At 40.2% G+C, this 24225-nt stretch overlaps 1 protein-coding gene across 1 annotated transcript; it reads left to right on the forward strand.

Moving 5' to 3' along the window:
• The first annotated feature begins 931 nt into the window (after positions 1 to 931).
• Positions 932 to 23587, forward strand: gosr1 (golgi SNAP receptor complex member 1). Its single transcript, XM_041046760.1, has 9 exons — positions 932 to 1012; positions 2032 to 2143; positions 3215 to 3302; positions 3808 to 3915; positions 4120 to 4211; positions 8548 to 8622; positions 18754 to 18783; positions 21628 to 21710; positions 22046 to 23587. The coding sequence occupies exons 1-9, from the start codon at positions 979 to 981 to the stop codon at positions 22168 to 22170; spliced, it is 747 nt and encodes a 248-aa protein (XP_040902694.1). The 5' UTR covers positions 932 to 978; the 3' UTR covers positions 22171 to 23587.
• Positions 23588 to 24225: the final 638 nt, after the last annotated feature.

Genomic DNA, 24225 nt, shown 5'->3' on the forward strand with positions numbered 1-24225 from the left:
GGGTTCATCACTACAAGTGACCCAATTTATGGTCAGATTGTTACATCCCTAGCTGTGACTATCAACAATAGTCGCACATCCCCTTCGGCCTGTGCTCTCCCTGCATCTCTCCCATTCACAGGCACCACACTCTTCGCTCGTGGGTTCGGCCTGTGCATGGCGAATCAAATCCCAAACAATCCATGAACCAATAAATGAAAACATCTTGATTGCACTTCATTTTATTGACCACTAGATGTCCTACTCGAGCACTGTGTCATTGACACTTCGGGCAATGAAACATTTTTTTCATTTTTTTTTAATCAGATGTCGAAGCTTCAATAAAGCCTTGATCAGCCATCACTAGCGGCCATCACTACTAGGCCCCAGCCCAGCCTCCCTGAGCCGGGGTCTTGCTTTTATACACGTCCTGATGAGGTTTCTCATATTGAATCTTTGCTCTTTTTAACTACTGCAGTGCAAAGCTATGCATTGTTGTGTCTATTATGTGCTGATTATGTCTTAGATTTCCCACTGACTGACGGTACTTTGTTCTTTTATTCTTTCCTGCTTTTTCATAGTGTACGTTCTTATTCTGTAGATGAGTTTCCCACTGGGATTATTCAAGTCCATCCAGTCCATTAATTCCACTTAAGTCTATTCACTGACATTCATTTTGAAGTTCAGATTAAATAATATTTATAATATTGAAGGTCTGCTTAGCCTCTTTTGCTCACATCTTTAACTAAGCTGTCATGCTTTAATAAAACGATGAAAGCAGGGTTTGGCGACTTTTACTTAGAATGATCAGCACCTGAATTATGTAGGAAATCCTCACTTCCATCTCTTTTGGCACAAGTGCATGTGGGTAGTGCGCTGCCCCAGAGGCTCAACTGAGGGCGATAGAAAAACTTTTACCCCCCCCCCCCCCCCTTTTTTTTAAGTCCACTACTGACACGTGACACACCCGGAACCTGGTGACGTCGGAGGATAACAAAGATGGCAGGAATAGGAGGCAGCAACTACTGGGAAGGTAAGAGAGCAAAATTTGACTCGATTTACGCTGCGTCGTCTGTACAACAACATCTTTGACGGCTTTCGTAACGTCTACAGTCAATCTGCCAGTGTAGCTGCCGGCGCCTCTGGCTCATACAGTTGTGGTTTAAACGCATACGCCTCTACAACGCCTGGCTACAAGCTAACGGTGGCTAACGCACCGCCGTGGAAGTTAACGTTATTCTTTAAGCTATCAAATCTCTGCCGCTTCTCTAAACGGTTTATCAACTCGGTACATGTAGAGTTCGCTGTGCCAGCTGTTACACTCATTAGATGGTAATGAGCAGAAAGGGTTTTCTGTCGTGTTCCTCTTGGTTCAGCGTTATAGGCTCATAAGCTTTGCTCTAATAGCGTTGGTTTGGATTAGGCTAAAATGAGGAGTTAACAGTGGTGAAACAAGTATTGAGATGTTTTACTTACGTAGAAGTAGCAATGCCGCGCTTAAAATATACTCTGCTACAAGTAAAAATCCTGCTTCCTAAACATCCTAAAGTTTAAGTAATAAAAGTATGCTATACTTTGCACATATAGTAGCTAATCCAAGTAAAATGAACAAATCAATATAATAAGGACAATTAAAGAAAAAAAAATAGGGCACACTACTAGGCCCCACTTTTTTCTTTAATGGAATAAAAAAAAAAATATTGTAAATGGCTGTGGTAGGGCTAATCTCACAAATTCTACATACTGTGGGATGGTCTCAATTCCTGCGTAACCATACTTGATGTTTTACATGTGACATCGTTTTTTTTAAATCATCTGCACAGTAACTAGTCTCTACAGCTACCAAGTAAATGTGGTGAAGTAGAAAGTACAATATTTTCCAATGAAATGTATTGGAGTATAAGTATCAAGTTGCAGCAAATTAAAATACTCAAGTAGAAGACAAGTACCTCTGATTTGTGCTTAAGTTCTGTACTTGAGTAAATGTACTTTGTTACTTTACACCTCTGAAGGTTAAAACATTTTGTCTGGGGGTGTGTGTCTGTGTTACAGATCTGCGAAAGCAGGCCAGACAGCTGGAGAATGAACTTGACCTAAAGTTGGTCTCATTCAGTAAATTGTGCACCAGCTACAGCAGCTCCAGGGATGGACGTCGAGGAGACACGTAAGCTGAAGTCTTCATTTACACCTGCAGACTTAACAGCCATCTGTGATAATATATATATTCACAGTTGTGCAGGATATGGGATATATAAAAGTAGTGTGGCAAAGTGTTTATGGTCACAATTGTACAACAAAGATTATTGCAACATTTAACAATCTTAAGGATCATGTAGGAACAAATGTAGCTTAAATGTGTGGTCAGAGGGTTTGGAAATGTGGGTGGAAGCTTGCCAGTACAGGGAAGTGTTGTCAGCAGGAAGGAAATCTCTATGAACAATACACTGAATCCATACCAACTCCAAGAGGGTTTTTCCCAACCTATAGTGTCCTAGGATTGAGGCAAATGAAGGAGAACTTTCCCATGTAGATCTTATTATTATAACACTGTCAGTACACCTTTGTTTTTTTTTTGGTATTGAAGGCACTACTTGTGCTTGTTAGGAGGAAAGTTTGAGTTCAAGTGCACCTCTAAATTTTGATTCTTTGATCAGTCATCTGTGTATAAAATATTCTTTGTTACCAAGTAGTGCTGGTTTAATGCCCCACACAAATAACCACTGTACATTTCTACTGTGGCATTCTCTAAACTATCACCAGCTAAGAAAGCCATAGGACACCATGTAATTTAATCCAAAAAATGTTGGTCACAGTTACGATCTGTGTATAAAGGGAGGAGGTGTGTCTTTGGTCATGCCTAATTTGTTGGTTCCTTTGATGGTGTTAATAACACATTTTAAATGTACTCAAAAAGCTGATGATGAGTAATTTCTAATACAACACTTATTTCATTTGCTCATAACTCTTGCTAAACATTTTTTTCACACAGTTTGCAATGTTTGAACTCAAATGCACAAGATCCTTCAAACAAAGATTAATCCTTTCATATCAAGTTTTGGTGCTAAACTTGATTAAATTTTATGTTTTACTCAGTGAAACAGCTCAAACCAACACCAGTATTTTTTAACGTGAAATCTGTAAAAGGTTTTCTTTTTCAACATTTTTAAAAATAAGTATAAACAGCTTTAAGTCGACTTTCTAATTGTTCTCCTTTCTATGGTTTTAACTCCTCAAGGTCAGACACCACCCCACTGCTAAACAACTCTACCCAGGACAGGATGTTTGACACCATGTCAGTGGAGATTGAACAGCTGCTGGCTAAAGTAAGTAAATTCTCATGGACCAGTGGCCCGTGAAAGGCCAGCAGAAAGAGTGTAATAAGAACAGCACTGGATTTATGCCAAGGCTCTTGTCTTTCATAAAAGAAAAAGCACACTGTACACTCCACTTCTTCATGTCATTTGCATTGGACCCTGGAATGCTTAAATGTATTTGATTCAAGTCAGTTCACAAATGTAACTTTTTTCATTCCTCCTGGGGCAGTTCAAAGGCACACTCTGCAAACAACAACATAGTGTAATTCAAGTAATATTGTGCAGGGTACAAATGCATTTGTTCCTGTAATGTGTTGCATCATTTGACTATTCTGTGATATAAAGTGCACATCCTCAAATGGTGGATATGCAAAATGCAATAATACACTTAGAATTATCGTGTTTTGCTTATGCACCATGTTGTATTGGGATTCTTTTTTTTAACCTTATCTGCTGGTATCTCTTTTTTTTTCCATCCATGCGTTCAACCATTTATTTTCCATGTCCCTGTCAGTTGACTGCAGTGAATGACAAAATGGCGGAGTACACCAACGCCCCGGGAACGGCTTCTCTCAATGCTGCACTCATGCACACACTTCAGAGACACAGAGACATCCTACAGGTTTGCCCTCATATGCATCTCAATTTTCCACTAATTCTTCTTTGCAGTAGCACTCTGTAAATTAACTTCACTAAATTCACTGAAGAACACAACAACTATTTTCTGACACTGACATGCCTCAGTGTGTTTCGTCCTCTTGGTGTTTACAGTTTGTTCTTCCAGTGCGTCCTCTTCATTTTGTACTTTTATCTGTTTTCCTCTCAGGATTACACACATGAATTCCACAAAACCAAAGGCAACTTCTTGGCCGTCCGGGAGAGGGAAGACCTGCTAGGGTCTGTCAGGAAAGACATCGAGTGAGTACCCAATCACCCCAGCATGTGTTGTAAATGCCATTCTAATGCACAAAACTATTGATAACTCATTAAATGTATTGACTGGAGAAAGTACAGTAAATGGCTGGTCAGTGCCAGCACACAGTCTCTTATCGTCTCTCTCACATGAAACTGTACACGGTACTACATACAAAGCAAATAATATTGTCATGTGATGCATTGCTTACGTTTGGTCTTAGCGGCAGTGGAGGAATAAAAACTGCCAAACGTTATTCATGGTGCTCCTGTGTTGTAGGCCTTATTCCTTAGAGGGTTAGTTGAACCTTGACTTCCACTTGTCTTGCTCTTGAGAAATGTTTGCCATTAAAACCTAAGAAGATTCATAGCCTCTTTGGCCTTGTATTGAGAAAGTGTGTCCTCTCTTCAGATTGGCTCAGTTGTGAGTCAGTGTATTGAAATGAGATGGAGGCTCCCCCAGACCATGACTCTTGTCGTTTTTTTGTAATGGCTTATTGATCTATAAGACGCAGCAGTGAGTATACGGTGAGCACTGCAGGATTCCTATTGATTTCCCTCCATCAATCTAGTATGCAGATAGTCTGCGGCTGCCTCATACAGGATGCACGTCTCATAGTCCACATGGTCACTTTCCATAATAACTCTTTCCGATTAAGCTCTCATAGTGAAACATTAAAAATAGAACTAAGCCCCTTGCGTGTCTCTTCTATGATAGGTTGTCGGTTCTGTCACTTAATAATTTGATTTCTTTTATTCTTGTTTTTAAATCCATTTAATACTAACATGCACATGTTAAATTTGGGGGATATATATACCAGGATGTGAACAGCTGTTCAGGTTGTCTTCATGTTGCCTATGGTAAATGCAAGAAGTGATTGGCTAGTTGCAGATGTGCTGGGGCTTATAGCACAGATGGTGAAAAGCTGTACAGCTCATTGTCCGTATCGTGTAATTTAATTTTGAAATACCTGACTATATACAGAGAGCCCATTCTGTAGCTTTCAGTGTCACTGTTGTTTTGCATCAGTCTAGTAAACCCTGTTGTCGGATCCAAAAAGAGACTTGATGAGACCACAGCTTTCATGCTTAATGCGTAAATTAATAAAGTATAATTATTGGTTTTGATGGTGCGTTATAAGAGAATCCTTTATTAGTCCCTCAGTGGGGAAATTGCATATGTCTTATACCACAAATAATTATATTCTTTAAGTGAATGTGTTTTAAACCTACTTGTACCAATGCACCACCAAGCCATTATTATCTAATGATAGTTGGAATCATGCTGCACATAAGCAATCAGATTTGAACTGTGTATCTACTCAGTAACACCCCATGAGGTCAGCACTACATGCAATAGTTCACTCAGTCTTCTCATTAAATCACATTGCTAAGGCGTGCCACCGACCCTACTAATAGACTGAGCACTGATGAATCTAATGCATAGAAATGAGAAGGTGTTGTCGACCTGGTGCTCAGCCTAATGATGACTAATGTGCCCAGGGGCTGCTAATGAGGGAACCATCTGAGCCCACAGGTAGGGGAATAACAACTGCTGCTGTTATGGCACAGTGCAATGTGATGTGGAGTCATGCTTTACATGAGACAATTTCTTTTGAATATGCAAGCAGTCATATCCTGGAAGGCTTCATTATTATGTTTCTTCTTCTTTTATTTTTTTTTTGCTGCTCTGTGCCGCCTATGAGGAATGTCAAAATAGTGAGCTAACTTCTGATCTATTCAGAGGGTCATACAGAGAAAATCAATGATCAGTGATCACAGTTTTATCCAGGTATACTCAGTACAGTTTGCTCACAACAGTATAAGAAAATTGCTGCGAGACTGATGAAAACTTTTAAAAGTTTTTAATCTGTTACACCACAGAATAAGTTGTTAAGGTTAGTTAAAGGTCGATTTTGTAGACCCATGGCAAGTTTTGAAAGATGCCATTGACACAGTGATAGATGAAGCTGCTGCATCTGAGGCTTGTGTCCTTGTTGTCAGGTAGAGGGCAGTAGAGATCTTGGGCATGGAGTAGACTTGTCCAGGATGCTGTTCACTGTAGATTTTTATGTGTATGAGGGTTGTTTACAATGCACACAGAAAAAAAATCCATACTAATTAAAAGAAATAGCGCACACTGTGTCATTCATGCAGGGACCTAAATGAGCAATGCGACATTTTATCAAATACTGTATCAATATCTTATGGAGTGCTCATAGACTCTGTCAACAAAGCATATTCTCACAAACACACACATATTTCTTGTGTGCAGCTGTGCCATTCATAATCGCAGCATGGAGCAGAGCTGAGCTCAGAGCTAACGCTCCCTCTGTGCCTGCTTTGATTTTAAATGTCAGCAACAAAAATGACAGCTAGCTTGTGATTTACATTGGTGCCCTTTTAAAAAGCCTTGCTGGGGTGATGAAGCTGGCTGTCAGTACAGGCAATTCTAGACCCACAAAGGCATCAGCCCTGGTGGTGGGGCAATCCAGCCTGGGCTCAAGGCAGCCACTGTGGAGTGTGCTGTGTGTGCACTGAATATAGTATTTCCATTCAGTGGCTTTGGATGGCTCACTGGGGGTGAAGTAGGCACATTTGCACTTGGACTGCGTACAGTTAGCTAGGTGGGGTAGGATGTTTATGGTATATGTGTGTGTGGACTCTTATGTTACACAGTTCCCCCTCCTCCCCTGCTCTTTGTTATCTCATTCTCGCCCAGCCGTAGGGTGGGGCTTTTAAATGACCAGAAACCCAGGAATCAACTGGGAGTCAGCTGTTCACGGATGCTGAGAGCTTGGGTTGCACGAAGCAAAAGAGAATGGGTGGTGTGATGTGTTCGCTCTGTGAGTGGTGTAACAAGCCATCCATTAACTTGAACTGCTTTGCTACCCAATCGCTAAGTAAGAGAGCACACTGCTTCATTTCTTAGAATCAGTGGTCTCTTACACAGATGATGCTTACAAAAATCCATGGTTTATAACCGTTTTAAACTCAAACCTACCCACTCAGAACCCTTTTTAAATGAGGTACCCATTTACAAAATTACTACCGTAGTAAGATGAACTCTTGAAACAAAATTTGTCCGTTTTTTTTCAATGAGACATGAGTAGCCCAGTGGCTCAGGCCAAGCCCAGTATGGCATTTTTAGCTGGGTTGCAAGATATCAGACTGTGATTTTCGGCATTTCCACTGCATAGCAGAGTGGAACCAGGCTGGCTCGCTGTATATGGCCCTTCTTGGCAGCAAGATGACCATGTCTGCCCTTCCAGGTTGTGTTGTTGCAGGGAGCTAATTGATTCATGTGTGATCATGCAGGTGTCCAGAAACAAGCTTTGCTTTGTTTAGCTTTCAGTATGATAGAAGCTCCTAGTGGTTTATTCCCCACCTCCCACCCTGATCTTATTTTCAACCAACAGATAAAGCTTGTGTTTGTTTTGTGATCTGCTCTACAGTAACCATATTGATGGCATGTTAAGTTATTGCTAATGCAAACTGAATATTTCCTCCGGCTACTGCTTCACATTAAAAGCTTTCCACTGGTGAACCACAAGAAGGCTTTTACTGTAAAGCAGGTATCGGAATTGCAATGGCATTGGCGCCAAATGCTATTTGATAAAAACAGCAGTTACATCACTTCTTTTTGCCAGTGTATCAGATTCATTATTGCAAAGAATAGTAAAAGAAGAAGTTGCTGTGGTAAGCTAGCACATTTGTTTGCAGTTTGTATGAACCAGCACACCATTATGGTGAGCAACAGTTTGTACAATGTTCAGTGGGATGAACATGTAAGACCTGTACATCTTAAATTCCCTGTAAAGAGCTTCCGTGAACACTTTCAGATTGTTGCCGCACTTTGCAAATTAGTCAGCCATTTTTAATCAGTGGTCTTTTGACTCTGGAAGAAGAAAAGAAAAAGTGGTACTGATGATGAAATCTTAAATTTCTTTAAATGGGCAACGATTTCAATAGCTCTTTCTCTGACCAACTGGTTCTAACACTCGCTGATATGAAGAGTCAGTAGCACCAGACAAATTGCAAAAGGTTCAGCAGGATAGTCAAGTATAATGTCAGCTGTCAGCCAACTGTCAGCTTGGTCTGTCAGGATCCTAAGACTTCAGTTGAAGATATCCTAAAACATTGTTGTGAAGTCTAGATATATGTGGTGTTTTTAACCTAGACGACATAACAGGACTTCAGTGCCACTTCACGTCGCTGCCTGAATACAGACAATTGTTTTGAATGTTGTATCACATTACCTAAAAAGCAAATATTGTTACATCACTGTCCTTAATTTGTGACTGTGTTGTTTTTACCAATGTATCTGCATGCCTTTTTTCAGGACATACAAGAGTGGCTCTGGGGTCAACAACAGAAGAACAGAACTGTTTCTAAAGGAGCACGAGCACCTGAGAAAGTAAGTCTCCGGCATCTTTCTCTGCCATATTTGAGGAATTTGAAGTTATCAAGAATCCAACTTTATAATTTATTTCGGGATATTTATTAGAAACTGTTGCTTCAGCCCCAGCAGAATAGAGCTGCCATTTTTTGAGAGGTGTACAGCCTCTCCTGGCAAAGCAAAAGCCACAGCTTCCCAGAAGTCAAAGCTGGGATAACTCATCTTAATGGTGCAGCCATTTGGAAGAAGCTTGCTTGTTGAGCTCTAGCAGCCTTTGGTGCTTCATCTCTTTATGCTTTTACTGTCTAACAGATGGGATGTTTTCGTTATGTTGCATTCATTAATCTAGTTGTATTTAATTGTCTTGAACACATTTTCTACTCAATTACATAAGTTTGCGTCTTAAAACTGCTAAAAGTTGAGCATACTTTTCATACTGACACAGTAGGTCAAACCATGATCTGCCAGCAACCTAATTAGTGTCCTTGGCTGACTTTCAAGCACTGCCAAGCAGCATGAGGTAGTGGAGTTTGTGAAATCTGTATGTGTGTACCTGTGTGTGAGAGGCGCCCTATGTGGAAAGTGAAATTGGATGTCAGCAGGGCACACCCACGCACAAAGAAAATACAACAAACCACAGAAGAGCTTTTAACATCGCCCATGCTCGAGGATCCCATCTGATAATGTGGACATAGCCGACAAATATAAAGCAGTCTGATGGATTCTCTGTGTGGCTAAATGATTGTTTCCTGTTTCAGCCTCACAGAGGATTAAAGCCCCAGTTATTCCCCATCACAGACCTCTTAAGTCATTTAAAAACAGGCTTTACCAGACCCTGCAATCCCACAGCGATACTTGAAAAGTCAAAGATTCTTCTCTTCACACTAATGAGATTTTGAATTGTTTCTAGAAACTCTTTTGCCTACGTTTCAGTACTGTCTGTGAAAGGAAATACTGATCTACATTTAAATTACTTTGAATCACTTCCCCAGTCTTTCACCGTGTACAGTTTGGTTCACTGTCTAAGTATCAACATACACAGAATTGTAGTCGTTTGTCTGGATCAGCAGATTTTTTAAATCAAATTAAGTAAAAAAAAACAAAACAGTAATACAAAGAAGGCTGACAAAGTGTGGGTGGCCGCATCACAAGGGGTGGAACATTTCGCTGTAAATCCACTTTCCTTAAAGGCTGTGCACATATACAGTATGTTCATGTGTGGGTATGCACAGACATTTTTATATTCTCGAATGAGTGAACGTCTCTATAGACAATATAACTTGATTTACTTTTTTGGTTTCAGATTTAAGCATTGGCAATCTTCAATTTGGCTTTTAATTTTATGGCTGAAATTTTTATTTTTAAATGATTACAACTGCATCAACATTTTCATTTGAATAAAGTGCGACTTAACCCTGTTAAGCACCACTTTAATCCGCATTTGTCCCTGTCCCTGTAACAACCTCCATACTTCATGTAACTGTCTATTGCCGATTGGTGGATACAACCTATGTTGGAGTTCATCTGAAAGGTTTTACATGGGATTCATTTCGGGAGATATTTTGGCCACATAATTTCAACTCAAAGTTCTCTGAAGGATTGCAGCACAATTTTCGCCCAACAAATCTGGTAATAGGATCGTTAAAGCTGTGGAATATCCCTCATACAGTTTTACACCCATCACCTAGATTAACAGTTTTCTAGCCATCAGCAGATCAGTGCAGAGGCCTTTAATTGTTTACAGGAGAGGTGCTCTGTTTGATGGTATACTGCCAGGGATGCACCAATCTATGTGATTGCTATTCCTTGTCAGTATCATTATAAACTTTAGCATTTCCCTATCAGTTACATTTATTCAGTCAAAGTGGGCCATGGACACACTTTTTTGGTCCCTAGCCTGATGTTACAGCCCATAAAAATGTGCTGTGGTATAAATTTTACTGTAAATTTGAGAAAAGTAAGCACTGTTAGAATCGGTACTATTTATTGGCAGATACCCTGAGTTGAGGTTCAGGACTCAGAGGAAGGAGATTTACCAAGAGGATGATGCAGCTGCAAAATGCCACCACTTCTAGACTACTTAAGTGAATTTATTAATGAAGTTTAATTGCAGTAGCATTCTGTTAGTGTACCTCCACAAGGGTTTTCAAGAGTCTCACAGATACTCCAACGTTGTGTCAAATTACATTGTGATATTCACTGTGACATTACTAGGAAAAAACCCAAGTGAGTGCTTTAATGGACTCATGTCCTGGAACTGAGGGAGAATCATTCTGCCTGTCCTGTCTCTTAAAATGAGTGGGTCTGAAAAATCAGTCCTTGTACCTTGTGTTCTAGTTTGAGTGACGAATTTTGTTAGATAATGCGTTTTTTTTTTTGTTTTTTTTTTTAATTCATTCCTCATTTATCCAAACTGGGCTTGGCCACGCAGCCAAACAGCAGTCTGTTGATAAAATAATTTCGGGAAAGTGAAATGAGAACTGGAGTTGCTGGCGACACACTGTGCTGAACCTCCTCTGCCTTGTTGCAGCCAGCTGCATTCCCAGCAGTTAAGATTTGCGCAATTGATCAGGATATTGATAATGAAATTATCTTATTAAACCACAACCCATATCAGAGGGCTTTCCCAGACAAATGACAAAGATGAGAGGGGAAAGAGGCGATTGGAGATGAGTATCAAGTTACGCTTGATTGATCCTATTAAAGCCATAAAACAGGAAAGAGGGCCTGAAGAGAAAAGGGCTGAAATATGTTAGCGGCCAGAGCAATGGTCTGAAGCATGGGTACTCGATGAAGAAGGGAGATCTGAGTTAAAATGCTCTTTCTCGGTCTGTGATGTTGTCTTTTCAAAAGGCAGTTTGAAGGACATTTAATATGAACATGTGTCCCTTATTTGAACTTATGTGAGGAATAAAATCTTTTGTAGATAAATTACTTGTATGCATTTGCATAAGCAGTGTAGTGAAAGTGTGTGTGTGTGTTTGAGTCTATAATATGTTGGCAAGTGATGGCACCAGCATTGCCAAACTGATCAGCTAAGACTAATCACTTCCAAACAAAAAAAAACAAGAAGTCCTTGCCAATTAATCTGCAGATTACTGCAGTGGGTGGAGTGCTGGCCAGCCTGCATTCATTCTCAGAAGACCCTAATGAGACAGACGTGCTGAGATTCATTTTTAAGATGGCCTCCTCTCTAGTTTTTGCAGGTCGTGATGAACCTTGTGTGGTTCCACACAAGTGAGACCTGCCCAGATTTGAAAGCAGTCGTTGCAGGAGATGAAATAATACTTTAGCAAGAGCTCATAATAGTTTGGAACGACTAGAGGTGTTGTTGATCTTCTTTTCGCTTTTCTTCATCCCTCTGTATCTGTTTTTCCTTCTCTTTAGACCGCAAAGGTCAGTGTTCATGAATAAACAAGAGGGAGGGAGGGGCAGGCCCATTAAAAGTTCATACTGGACCAGCTCTAATGGTAGTGGTCACACTTATAAGGACTTCCTGTCAAACAGAGGATTTTTATTATTATTTTTTTTTTTGACACAGTGAAGTGAGGGAACTTTACACACATTTGCTTGAAATTGATGCTGTGTTTGCTGTCTGTGTGTATTTCATCAACAGCAAATGCCGAGTTCAGAACCTAAAAGTTCACTTCTTTCTGTAAGTTTCTGTAAGCATCACATCTTGGCACTGTGAGGATATCTGACCCTGAGCATACAAACGTGTGTTAAACCACCTGTTGAAAAGTCCTATTCAGCTTTTGGTTGATGAGCCTCTGCATCTGAATTCTGTGGCGGTGCTCAGACCCCATTATACTTTCTTGCAATTTATGTTTTATGCCATAGCCATTGTTATAAATGTTTCTCCTCTGCATGGGTGTTAATTAATAGTAAGGTCAAATCAGAGCACTTAATGGCTACGTGTGACCGATGGGCCACATCAGCAGTTGCTGTAGAGAAGATGCCTGTTACACTCAGAAAATAGTTCCTGCACTGATTCAAAATAAAAAATTGAACTTATAATGAGCTAATACCATTTTTTTTTTCCAGTGAGTGCTGCAAAGGATATCTCCAGTGACATTACCAGAGTGAACAACAGAAATTTGTTTGGTGATAAATGTCTATAACTACAGTTCTCAGTTATTATGTCTACAGTCTTGCACCCTTTCCCCCCCAGTAAATCAGAACTTTTTCAGTTCAGCAGCTCTGATGAAACCAGAACAGTGTATTGCCCATCTAAATGATTGAAAAGCTCACATGGCCCATAACAGAAGATATTTATGGGAAAAATAATATGGACTTTCACTTACAGAACCCCTGTGGCCAATGTTACCCAGCCACTTCTCCACTTCGTCTCACCTTCTGTAAGGTCTTATTTGTAATAAAATATTGTATACTGTAAAAATGGTGTAATTTCAGACTGTATTGCTAAGTGTGCTGCAGTGTGAAGCAGTTCTGGTGAAGAAAAAGATGATTTTAAAAAGTCAGTAGAAGTTTTTTGGATTCTTCATCATCCAACATTTTTTCCCAACATTTTTAAACAAGAAAACTACAACAGCTTCTGTCTCTTTTCTTCCCCTCCTTGTCCCCAGCTTTGAGACCCCAGCTTATAGATTTGAGCACTGTGGCTAGATTTTGAGCCTGTGGCTCATTTCATGAAGTTTGATCTGAGCTCCTAGTTTCCTGTTTTACTAATGTGATCAGTGTAGGAGAGCTCACCAAATTCAGCTGCCCTATTCTCTTTGGCCGACCAAAGCTTAGGGCGCCCAAATAGTTCAGGTTAGAATTAGTTCAGAAAGCTTGTTGTTATCAAGATAGATGTGAGCCTGCTCACAAAGAGGTCTGGGCTTTAGTATCTAAACTTTGTTGAGTGCATTAACCATATTCACTGACTATGTCATGTGTGGCAGTCTATTATGATCTATTGAAGTGCATTTTCCTGTGAAGACATTATCAAGATCGAAATTCTTTACCATTTATTTCTAAGTTGTGAGGGAAGACACCTTTTTCTAATTGAATCCTGTGGGTTTGAAGTGTTTTGCTGCTTGTTGGTATGCGCTGATTGCGCACTGTGTGCTGGGTGTTTTATTTGCCTGAGGGCCTCCCTTTTGAACAATGAGCAACAAAGAGCTCTACATCACCACAACCTTTTCTCTGCCGTCTAGTTGCAGGGTGTATGCCGGCACTATCAGCTGAACCATCAAAAATAGAATGGGGGAAGTCTGCTGCTATTAGTTGTGTGCTAACACTGGCACACAGTTGTGATCAGCGTGATCAGGATCAAAGTGGCTAATATAACCAAAATGTTGTGCGTCCACATTAAAAGAATCCCAGTTCACTTGGTATTACAGGTTCCGTTTGTCAGAGTCCCTGTTTTGCATCTCTAGTTCTGCTTAGTTTTAAATGCATTAATTATCCATGACGGTTGGTTGAAGATTGGTAAAAAGCTGCTTTACTTTAAAGATCATCTCTGTAAATCTCACAATGTGTAGGGTGTGTTGAGTTTCAGTGCGGTTTGAATCAGTTCTGAGCTTTGATTTGTGACGACTTTTCCTCTTTGCTGATGCAGTTTGCTTTCTGCAACTGTTACCAAGTTGCAAAGTAATTAATGCTTCAGTTTACCTGGCTGATTTTATTAGTTGCCTCATATTGCGTATATAGAGCCAACCTTCTGAGAATAATGCTCTGTAAAGAAAACCATTTAAATAGTCTAGTAGTTGAAAAGTCAGCAGAAAAGAAGTTATTTGGTACTTTGAGCTCTACCAGTGTAACACTGCTGTTGCAGCCATTTTACCTACATAACCGGTGCCACCAGTGTTACTGTTCTGAATACAAACAGAAAGTGAACACATACATGTGAGCGGTGAACACCCTGTCTGTTTTTATCTTCATATACGTGTGTATGGCAAGAGAGAGCAAAGAAGCATGTGGGCAGGGTGGATTTATTCATCACATTGGGAAAGGCAATTAGCTTGGAGCTAATGAGCAATTTAATGACTGCAGCAAAACACCACTGACCGGGGAAATGGAAGGAACACACTCGAAGCTGAAACCACAAAGGGACGCATATACATGAACGTGATGGCACAATCAACCGCACCACTGTTGCTGCGGCTTGATGATGGAGGGAACAAAGCATAAATCTTTTCACCCCATCTCATCCCTGCATATAAAAACTCCATGAATCAGGGCTCACTTCAGCTCACAGCCACTCTTTGTTTTGCTCGTCAGCTCATGATTTATAATAAGGTGAACACTGGTGGCAGACAGACAGTTAAAGGTTTTGTTTTCTCTTTCAGTCGTTTGTCCACCGTGATGTTTTTTACTTCCATCATTTAAGACTGTCTGTCTGGCCTTCTCCTAACCACCTTGGCTGAACTGCAACATCAGGAATGTGAATGTCTGTCACTGACTGAATGAGTGATGAAGTTACACCATTTGTTGGCTGGCTGAGTGTTGGAGTTTCCCTACTGGCTGTGGGACAGGGACAAATATAGTGACTTCTTGGGCAAACCTTAGCTTTTTCTGTAGAAGAGAGTCATCAGTATTGCCCCGCAAGCGTGACGTCAGGCATTTCCTCCACAGTCAGACCTCTCCGTGTGCATCATTCAGTTGGCTGCACGGCAATTTAGATAGATAGATAACTTTCTCTCCGAGTGATCATTTTACAAATAAATATAGCTGAAATCACAGCACAGCTCTTCTCTTTAACACACGTGTCTGGTGATTTGTCAGACGATGTAACGTTTATAAAATCAGGATTTTAGCACTGCAGAGCAGCAGCTTGGAAAGGGGTTGGAAGTGCCTGGGGGTTAACATGTAGTCTGAATGGGCCGTGTCTCAGTCACAGTATTTCATACTTGTTCTGTTGTCTGACAACAGAAACAGAAAAACATGTAAATGCGCACAGCTTTTGGAATTCAGCTTTATTAAATTACTGTAAATGAGAGCACAGAGTAGGAGCGAACCAAAGAGATAAAGGGCTGAAACTGTCTGTCACCATGCAGGATGCAAATATGAAGCCACGATATCATATGTGCATATGATTATTAGTGCATTACATCATCTAGCAACTCTAAGCAGGCTTTAGCTACCTCCCATTGAAAGTAGATGTTTACAGTGGTTCCACAACACAATTACGTCTTTGATTTGACATTTGCTTTTTGACTTTAGAGTGGAGATCGTTGCTGGCATGTTTTCGTTAAACACAGCATGGCCCTTCTCCCAGTGCGGTACCCGTACTTGCAATATTCTTTGCTGCTCCCACAGTCCATTTGTGCCAGACTTGCCTGCCAGCCTTCATTCTGAATTTTGTGCCAGTTACCTTTTCACCAAATGATTGGATTCCTGTAAATGATTCAGTTTTAGTCTGACAGAGACAAAAGACTTGATGTAGCAAACAACTGCCAAATTGCTGTTTGGTGCTTGTGTGTGGAGCAAACGATCCAAGAACAGAAGGCTGTCCAGCCCGTATCGTGACTGTGCAGCATCCCTTGCAGGGCAACACTCTTCTGATGGTATGCGTAGCTCTTCAGTTGTTAGCATTTCATGTCCATTGCAGTCTTTCCTACCTCTCCCGTAAATGTTGAATTCAACACCAGGATGATTTTCAATGAATGTTCACAGAAGTGAAAATTCGTACAAAGTGGACGAGTGATGTTGAGTTGACGTAACAGTTGGGCAATTAAATAACAGTAATTAACCTTTGCCATTTTGTACTGGTTGAGGTCAGTCCTGTTTGTTCCAGCAGAAGACCTTAGCATTACAGGTCATTAGCAGGATCAATCTCGATGTGATTACATGAATATTTAACCCAGAAAACAGTCTGTTCTTTGATAGAACGGGTGGTCAATACTTGACCACATAAACGGGCTGGACAAGGGCCACAGTCAAATTTAGTTCGAACCTCTTGATGGTATCGCTTGGTTTGGTAGTCCTGTAGTCTCCCACCCGCTGCATGAGACTCTGGCAGCACTGGGCAGCTCCTTCATCGACCGGCTGCTCCACCCGCTGTGTTCAAAGGAGCAATACTGCAGGTCTTTTCTTCCTGCTGTTGTCAGACTGTACAACCAGCACTGTTCCCAACAACCCACCACACACTCCACAAACACCAAAGGACACTAATATGTGAAATATTTCTTTGTAACACACACAACTTTTTTCACCATTGCTCGATATGTGCAATTCTACACCTCATTTAAATACACTGATGATGTAAATATCTTTATTCTAATTACGTTTGATGCTTAAACTTGTCTATATCCTGCTGCTGCTATGATGACGCTAATTTCCTCCTGCGGGATTAATAAAATTTTGATTATATTATCTCATCTCATCTGTTAAATGCAAGGAGACCTACAAACTCATCTATTTTTCTCTATAAGATTAACACGGATTTAAATAAATGAAAATGAAAAAACTGCTCACACGTTCAGTGGTATGATAAGAAGAGTCACTGCATTCTCTCGAGACAAAAATTAAAATCATGGATCACAATACATGAACATTTCATAGACTTTGACGTGCAGAGAATTCATCAGAACGTCAGTTTAAGACTATAAAATAGGGTATTACTGTTACCTTCAGCATTTGAGTATTTTATTATCTATTTTCTATTTATATATTTGTATATTTTTTTATTTTTATTTATTTATTTATTATTTATTTATTTATTTATTTATTTTCATATTTATTACCTTTATAACCACCTGACCTCAAGCTACTACCAGAGATTGCTGCCAAACAGAATTTCGTTTTAACTTGTGTGCAATGACAATAAAGTTCTTCTATCTATATTGTATACAGAACTTTGTGTTTGGGCATGTTAGTATATTTAATAGAATACTTGAAGCTTTACTTTGGCAACTGTGTCCCATTGAGAAATCCATAAAAATGAGTCAGGGAATAAGGCACATGCACACACAGCTCTGCTTTGTTCCAATTGGTCCCTTGGTTTGAAACGGCCCTGCAATTGTCCAAAAAGAGAAAGAGTTAAGTGGAAGTGGATTTTTAACTTCCCTATGCAGTGAGATGCCACTCAGTAACTGGGCACATCCTTAGGAACTGACAGAAAATTATGCATAAGCTTCTGAGCATAAGCACTGCGATTGGCCACCAAGCTAGAAGGTTGGGTTTAGGTTTAGCTATTAGCAATAACGTGGTCACGTAAGGGTAGGACTCTTTGCAAGGCCCTTCACGGTTCTTTGTATATATGCAAGAACACTAAGAGCTTAAGTGAAAGCACATATCAAGCATGACAAAGAGAACGTGGAGCTATTGATGGACAGGAGCTATGGATGTTGAACTATGAAATACAATCGCTGCAGTTTTGTTTGTTTGGTTTACTGAAGTTCTCTGGGACATTATCCAAATTGATTCCAATTAGAGAATAGACCACTGAGAGCATTGTTGTTTATGAGCAACCTGAGACACAAAACTTGTGTTACAACATAAGAGCTTTGTGTGTGTGTGTGTGTGTGTTTCCCTTCTAGTATTGTATTCTCTGTTGGACAAAAGCAAACATCTGACACTCCCTCCCTGATTGTTATGTAGAAGATTAAGCTCCTGGATCTCTGAGGTGGAATCCTCTCTGGGTCTACTTAGTCCAGACTCATCCATGATGAGAAGATGAACTAAGCAAATTACAAAACAGTCATGCTGTTCCTGTGCAGACATTTAACAGAAACTTATTTTTTTTTTCTCTTTTCTTTCTTCTTTTTTCTTTTTCTTGTTTGTGTTAAGCAAAGGATACAAACTCAGGACCAATTAGCACAGAGACGTGACCACTCTGATGTTAGTGGGAGGATTCAAATTACATTATGCTGTGTTCTGTCAGACTGGTTGGTCAGTAACTGTGTGGGAGTTGATAAGATTGACATGCCGAGAAGAATAAAAAATCCAGTCCCAAACAACGTATAATCAAATTCAGTTCTGTGTCAGGCTCGGTTTCACCGAGCAACGTGATCAGAATTCAGGGCCAGTTAGCTCTGCATTGTTTGCTGCCAATCTGAAACTGATAACGATACCGGCCTCTGAGTTAGTTGTTTATTACTATTCCTTGTTTTCGCTGTTACTAACTGCTGTTAGTAATGTTAGTAAATAACCAGCTTTGTTCTCTTTTTCTCTCTCCTCCCCCCTCCCTCTCTTTGTCTATAGTTCAGACCGACTGATGGATGACACAATAAGGTAAGACCTTATTAAGCTTTCTGTCATGCACATATTGGAAGACATATATTTGTATGTGACAGCCTTTACCCCCTTCTTCATTATCTCATCTACAAACTGAACCTGGCTCACAACCCTCAGTGTGTGACCTCAGTATAGATCTCAGCATGGCCCAGATATGTCAAGCCTGAGTGCTCGTCTTGAACTCAGGTTGGACACCTGTAGAAAAATGAACCTTGGTTATTGTGCTTCATCCTGCAGTAACCACCATGTAGGAGAAATGCTAACTCTGGGTGAAGAAATTAAATTTAAACTGAACAGAAGTGTTATGACTGCAAAATAAGAAAAAAATGTGTCCATGGGTAACTCCCGAGCAAGTTAATCATAATATAGTGTTAAGTTATGGCCGGTGGTTATATGTATTTACAATTAATTTCAGTGAAATTATCTTTTTTGTGTCAGTTTGGAGTGCTCAGCAGCCATTGTAGTAAAAAATGACAAGCCAGCCAGCTAGAGTCGCTAATCAGAGCTGTAATTCAGTGTGCTGTTTAATGTTTTATTGGTGCATTCAGGGTAGTACGCCTAACCTAACCTTCTCCAATATTACCTTAAAACTATACAGCCTTAAAATTCAGCCAGTCATCATCAGTCCACCAAAACCAGATTTTTTGCTTATTAGACCTTTACCACTGTTCTCATTGTTTGCTTATTGTTTGTATGAATGATTCAAATGTGAGAGTTTCATGCACATCAAAGGCTTGGAGATGTGCCAACTGCTGGTCACTTAATATAATCTCCTCATGAAATGAACGGGACTTGCTCAGCTCTTGGTGACAGAGTAACTCCTCCCACTGATTTATGGACGTTATCCATCTCTCACTACTCCTTTTTCTCCCTTCAGCTCTACACAGATTACAAATATGTATGCTTAGGATTTACCTTTGCTCCTTTGAGTTTGTTTTCACTCACCGTGAAAGAGCCATGACTGTGCCTGTTCATGGGTGCAATAGTGAAGCGGAGAGATGTCATGGCAGACAACGTGTTTTGGTGTCTGTTAACACCTTTGTTTTTTTACATATCAATTGTGCTGTATCAGTGTGACCACGTACTTTTCAAGGTGTGTGATTCCCAGATTAGGATTTACAGTAGACTTAGTCACTTTTAAGTCCAAATCATCTAAAATGAATCACCCAGCTACGCATTAATATCTGTCGAGTAACTCTTACGTCTGATAACCACTGTGACAACTCAGACCTTAATTTCCACTCCTCTGTGGCGTATATGCCTTTTTTGAACTTTACTATACTGACATTGATTTAAAAAACTCTGCTCTGAACATGTTCTGTTTGTCTTGGAAAAATGATTTCTACTCTACTTTTTTTTTGAAGGTTATGTAAATAAAATTTATTTAAACTGACTTCATTCAACAGGCTTTGGGCCCTCTTCTAAAGAATCATTTTTAAACAGCGATCACTGTCTGATCACATACAGCGTGTGAAAGGAATCTTTATCCTCCAGCTCTGATTCTCATGAGCTGGTTAACATTGAGATAAAGGCTTGTCGAGGTTGCTGGAGTCAGCAAAGAGTTTCTTCCTGACTGAGGAGAACATGATCCCCACAGCACCGAACCACGCCAAGACTGCGGACTGTCCCCTCAGCAATCTCCACCCGCAGGAGATGCCGTGACCTCGCCCACACACCCCACCCTCCACACACTCAAACTCACACTCCTGATGACCTGACTTCACTTGCTAATAACCTACATACAAACACACACACTAGTCCTGCTGCTCATCAACTTTACCAGCCAACAGAGTAAACAAGTGTGGTGGTTACATTTACTTTGTTTTGACCTGCCTCCTGTGGGGCTCTAGTGACTCTGGGATGGGAGGAGTCTGTCCCCTGTGGCCAGTGCTTACTGGTTGTCACCCTTCTGTTCAAGAGTTACATAATGCTGCTTGCAGTGAAGAAAAAAAAATCTGTTGCACCAGCTGTTTGCTAAGCATATTAACACTATACTTAAGTTTGTATTTGTACCTTATAATTGACAAGACACATGTTCATTTTACTGTTTTGTATTTAGTGAACAGGAAATTATCTTGTTTTACTAAAGGATGCATCGACAGTACATGTGTTAAAAAGATAATAGTTTTCTGACAGCGAAATGCAATGCACCAAAAACTTTAGGTGCAGTCATGGTGCAGATAGATGTAAGGAAAGGCTGTGAGAGCTAAGTTCCTACAACTGAAATGCTGTAGAAGTGAAAAGCTCAAAAGTGGACACTGTGGCTGTTATTGATTATTGTGTGTAAGAGATGCCACTGAAGGCAAACACAGAGGCTGAAACTTTTCCTGCCAACTGCCCAGCTGCACTTTTGTGCTCTGAGAGTTGCTGAGGCCCAATTTTGAGAACAAGCGAGGTACAATATCACAGCAATTCTATACCTCCCTTCTACAAGCCCAGGCGACTCATGCACATACTGTAGGCACCCACATAAAGCTGAAGGAGAACGTGATAGGATGGCTAATGTTTCACCTCAGAATGATTCCTCTCCTCATAATGTACCTACAGGCACGTAGTCTTTCAATACCTGTTTTTAATCGTTACAGGAGGAGATCAAAATTCGCAAACTATGTTTCACAGTCCCATAATGTTTCACATCCTTTAATTAAGTATGCATGAATGCTTATTAGATAGTTATCAAATAGATGACAGCACATTTCAACGTCTTTGAGCAGGTTAGATTTCTGATTGAAAACTTGATTCATTTGGCTGACAGTTGTGGACTTGTTGGTGAGATGCGGCTGCTGACAGTGATTTTTTAAATATTTTAATATTTTGTCTTTTGTCATTCTGTTTCTTTAGTATTGCCATGGCGACCAAGGAGAACATGACCTCCCAAAGGGGGATGCTGAAATCCATACAGAGCAGGGTCAACACACTGGCCAGTATCCTTTATGCTGCATAAATGTTGGTTGTGTATTTGTTTTTTTTAAAGAACCAAATGGAATACAGCACACAATATGCTGTATGCACAAATGCTGTTCAATGATGAAAGTGGTTCTTTGTTATCAGGGATGTAGCAAGTGTTCATGCTCCTTTGGTTATAAAACCACACTGTTAACTTGTGCAACTGTCACTTTGCAAAAGCTCAGGAGATTTAGGTGCCAAAAGGGCAAATTAAATTAACAGAGCTGATCTTATCTTTATTTTATTTCTAATCACATTAAAAATTTCAGGAATTTAAATATTTGTGATCTTCCTTAACTTTTGACTTTCCTAGACCGTTTCCCCACCATTAACAATCTCATCCAGCGAATCAACCTGCGGAAGAGACGGGACTCGCTCATCCTTGGCACAGTGATCGGCGTCTGCACCATCCTCCTCCTCCTCTATGCTTTTCACTGAACGCCAGGCCCGATGAAATCTTTAAGGGAGCAGGATTGATCTGCTCTTTGTAGTGTGGGAACACCCAGGAGACTGAGCTCAGTGAAAGGAGGAGTCCAGAGACCCCCCACTCCCCACCCCCCTCCCCAACCCCAACCCCCAAGCAGGAGTACATTTGGTTGGTCCAGTTCTGGGACAGGAACAAATTTGGCCAACATGAACTACTGAACTTGTATTTAGCAGTGGGACAGATGGAGGGCTGGTTGTTGGGTGCTCTTCTGCCAACAAGGGAATGGAGACCAAAAGTAAAGATAAGACAAGTTTTAAAAAAAAAAATCATATTGATAACTCACTTGGAGAGAAACTCTGTGGCGTTGAAAGCTTGAAGAGACTGTGTGATGCATAATTGTTTTTCACAGGTGGAAGGATTTTTAGTTAAATGGTCCTTTTTAATTAATGGAATGGGATGGATAGTTCTTTGTGGGCTGTAAAGTGTGAATTAATAAATTATTCATATCAGTATGTGCAAAAAAACAACAAAACTGTGTGACACTGCTAGATACTCAACATTTAAAACATTTTATTTTTCAAAATGTATGATTTTGTGTATCGAGCCCTCTCATTTTTGAGTGAGTTTAACCACCCGGATGCCACAGCAGGGCTCTCAAGAATTATTTTCTACTTCATTTTCTTATTTGAAAAAAAAAATTAAAAATCCGTTGCCAGGTATCTCATAACTTTTTCAGAGAGTTGATGGGAAATGAGAGGAGAGAGAGAGAGAAAAATGGGGAATGAAAGGTCCTTGGCTCGATTTGAACCTCAAACGTTGCGGTTCATGGTCAGCACCTTAAACTCTGAGGTCACCAAGGTGTCCCACTCTCACTGAATTTACATTTAGGGCTGAATTAATCAATTTGGCTGACTATTTTGACAGTTGATTAATTGTTAAAGTAATTTGTCAAAACAAAAATTTCAAGTAGCTGAGTAAACTGAATACCTTTGGGTTTTCTGACTGCTGGTTAGATAAAACAGACAATTTGGATTTGTCCCATAGGACGGTGGGAAATAGTGATGGATATTTGTTACAATTTTTTGGGACATTTTATAGGGCAAATGATTAGCTGATTAATCAGCAGATGAAGCGATAGTGAAAATAATCATTAATTGTAGTCCTATTCACATTCTGATCACCCCACTTGAAATACACAGTGACTTGCTCTTGAAGGTGGGAACTAAAGCATTTACCCGAGAAGGAAATGATTGCAGACAGGGTCGGACTCATTAGATTAAGGTCTTACTTTGTTGGTCGGGTGTAGGAATGTGAAAGCAAGGCAGCTGTGTGAGAACCATCAATGTGTCTTTGTCTCACAGCTTCAGGCAGTTACTCGACTGGAATCCAAATAAAACAGTCTCACTTCAATGGACTGAAGAGGATAAATTTGGTTTCTTGTCCTCATTCCCTCTGTTTGATGCCTTGCTCACAAAGAAAGGCTAAAAGTACAGATGAAGACTTGGCAAACTGGAGTTTTTGTCAAATGTAAAATGCCATTTTTTAAGGGAATAGTCTTTTTTTTCTGTTTTACATCCGTATCTTAATATCTTCATTTTTCAGGAGGGAAACCCTGTGCTGAAGTCTGAATTCTGTTCAGACATATACATGCTGTCAGTAGCCCGCAGAAGCTCTGATGTATTCACCTCCTGAATATTTCAGCCACTCAAACTGAACGGCACCCGAGCAGAACTAAGCACCAGATCCTCTCAGTTAGACACGGGTCGCGCTACAGTAACTTTTGACAAGCACAGCGTCTGTTTATTCAGAGCAGCTGAAACGTTAGACAGAAGTGTGGCCGTCTGTGTCTGTGAAGACAATCACATCACTATTTTAAACACTGCTTTTTGAAGACAAGCAGCTGGGATGTATCACTCGTCTGATGACATAATGGCCCCCATCGCTTCCCTCAGAAATATTTATTGGTGAGTTTTCTTGAACTGGGAACCTAAAAGAAGACACACTGTTTGTATATGCAATCCAGAAATAGACCTTACCTTTAATGGTGGGACAAAGAACCACTACTC

This window comes from Toxotes jaculatrix, chromosome 9, assembly GCF_017976425.1.
Source record: "Toxotes jaculatrix isolate fToxJac2 chromosome 9, fToxJac2.pri, whole genome shotgun sequence".
NCBI lineage: Eukaryota > Metazoa > Chordata > Actinopteri > Toxotidae > Toxotes > Toxotes jaculatrix.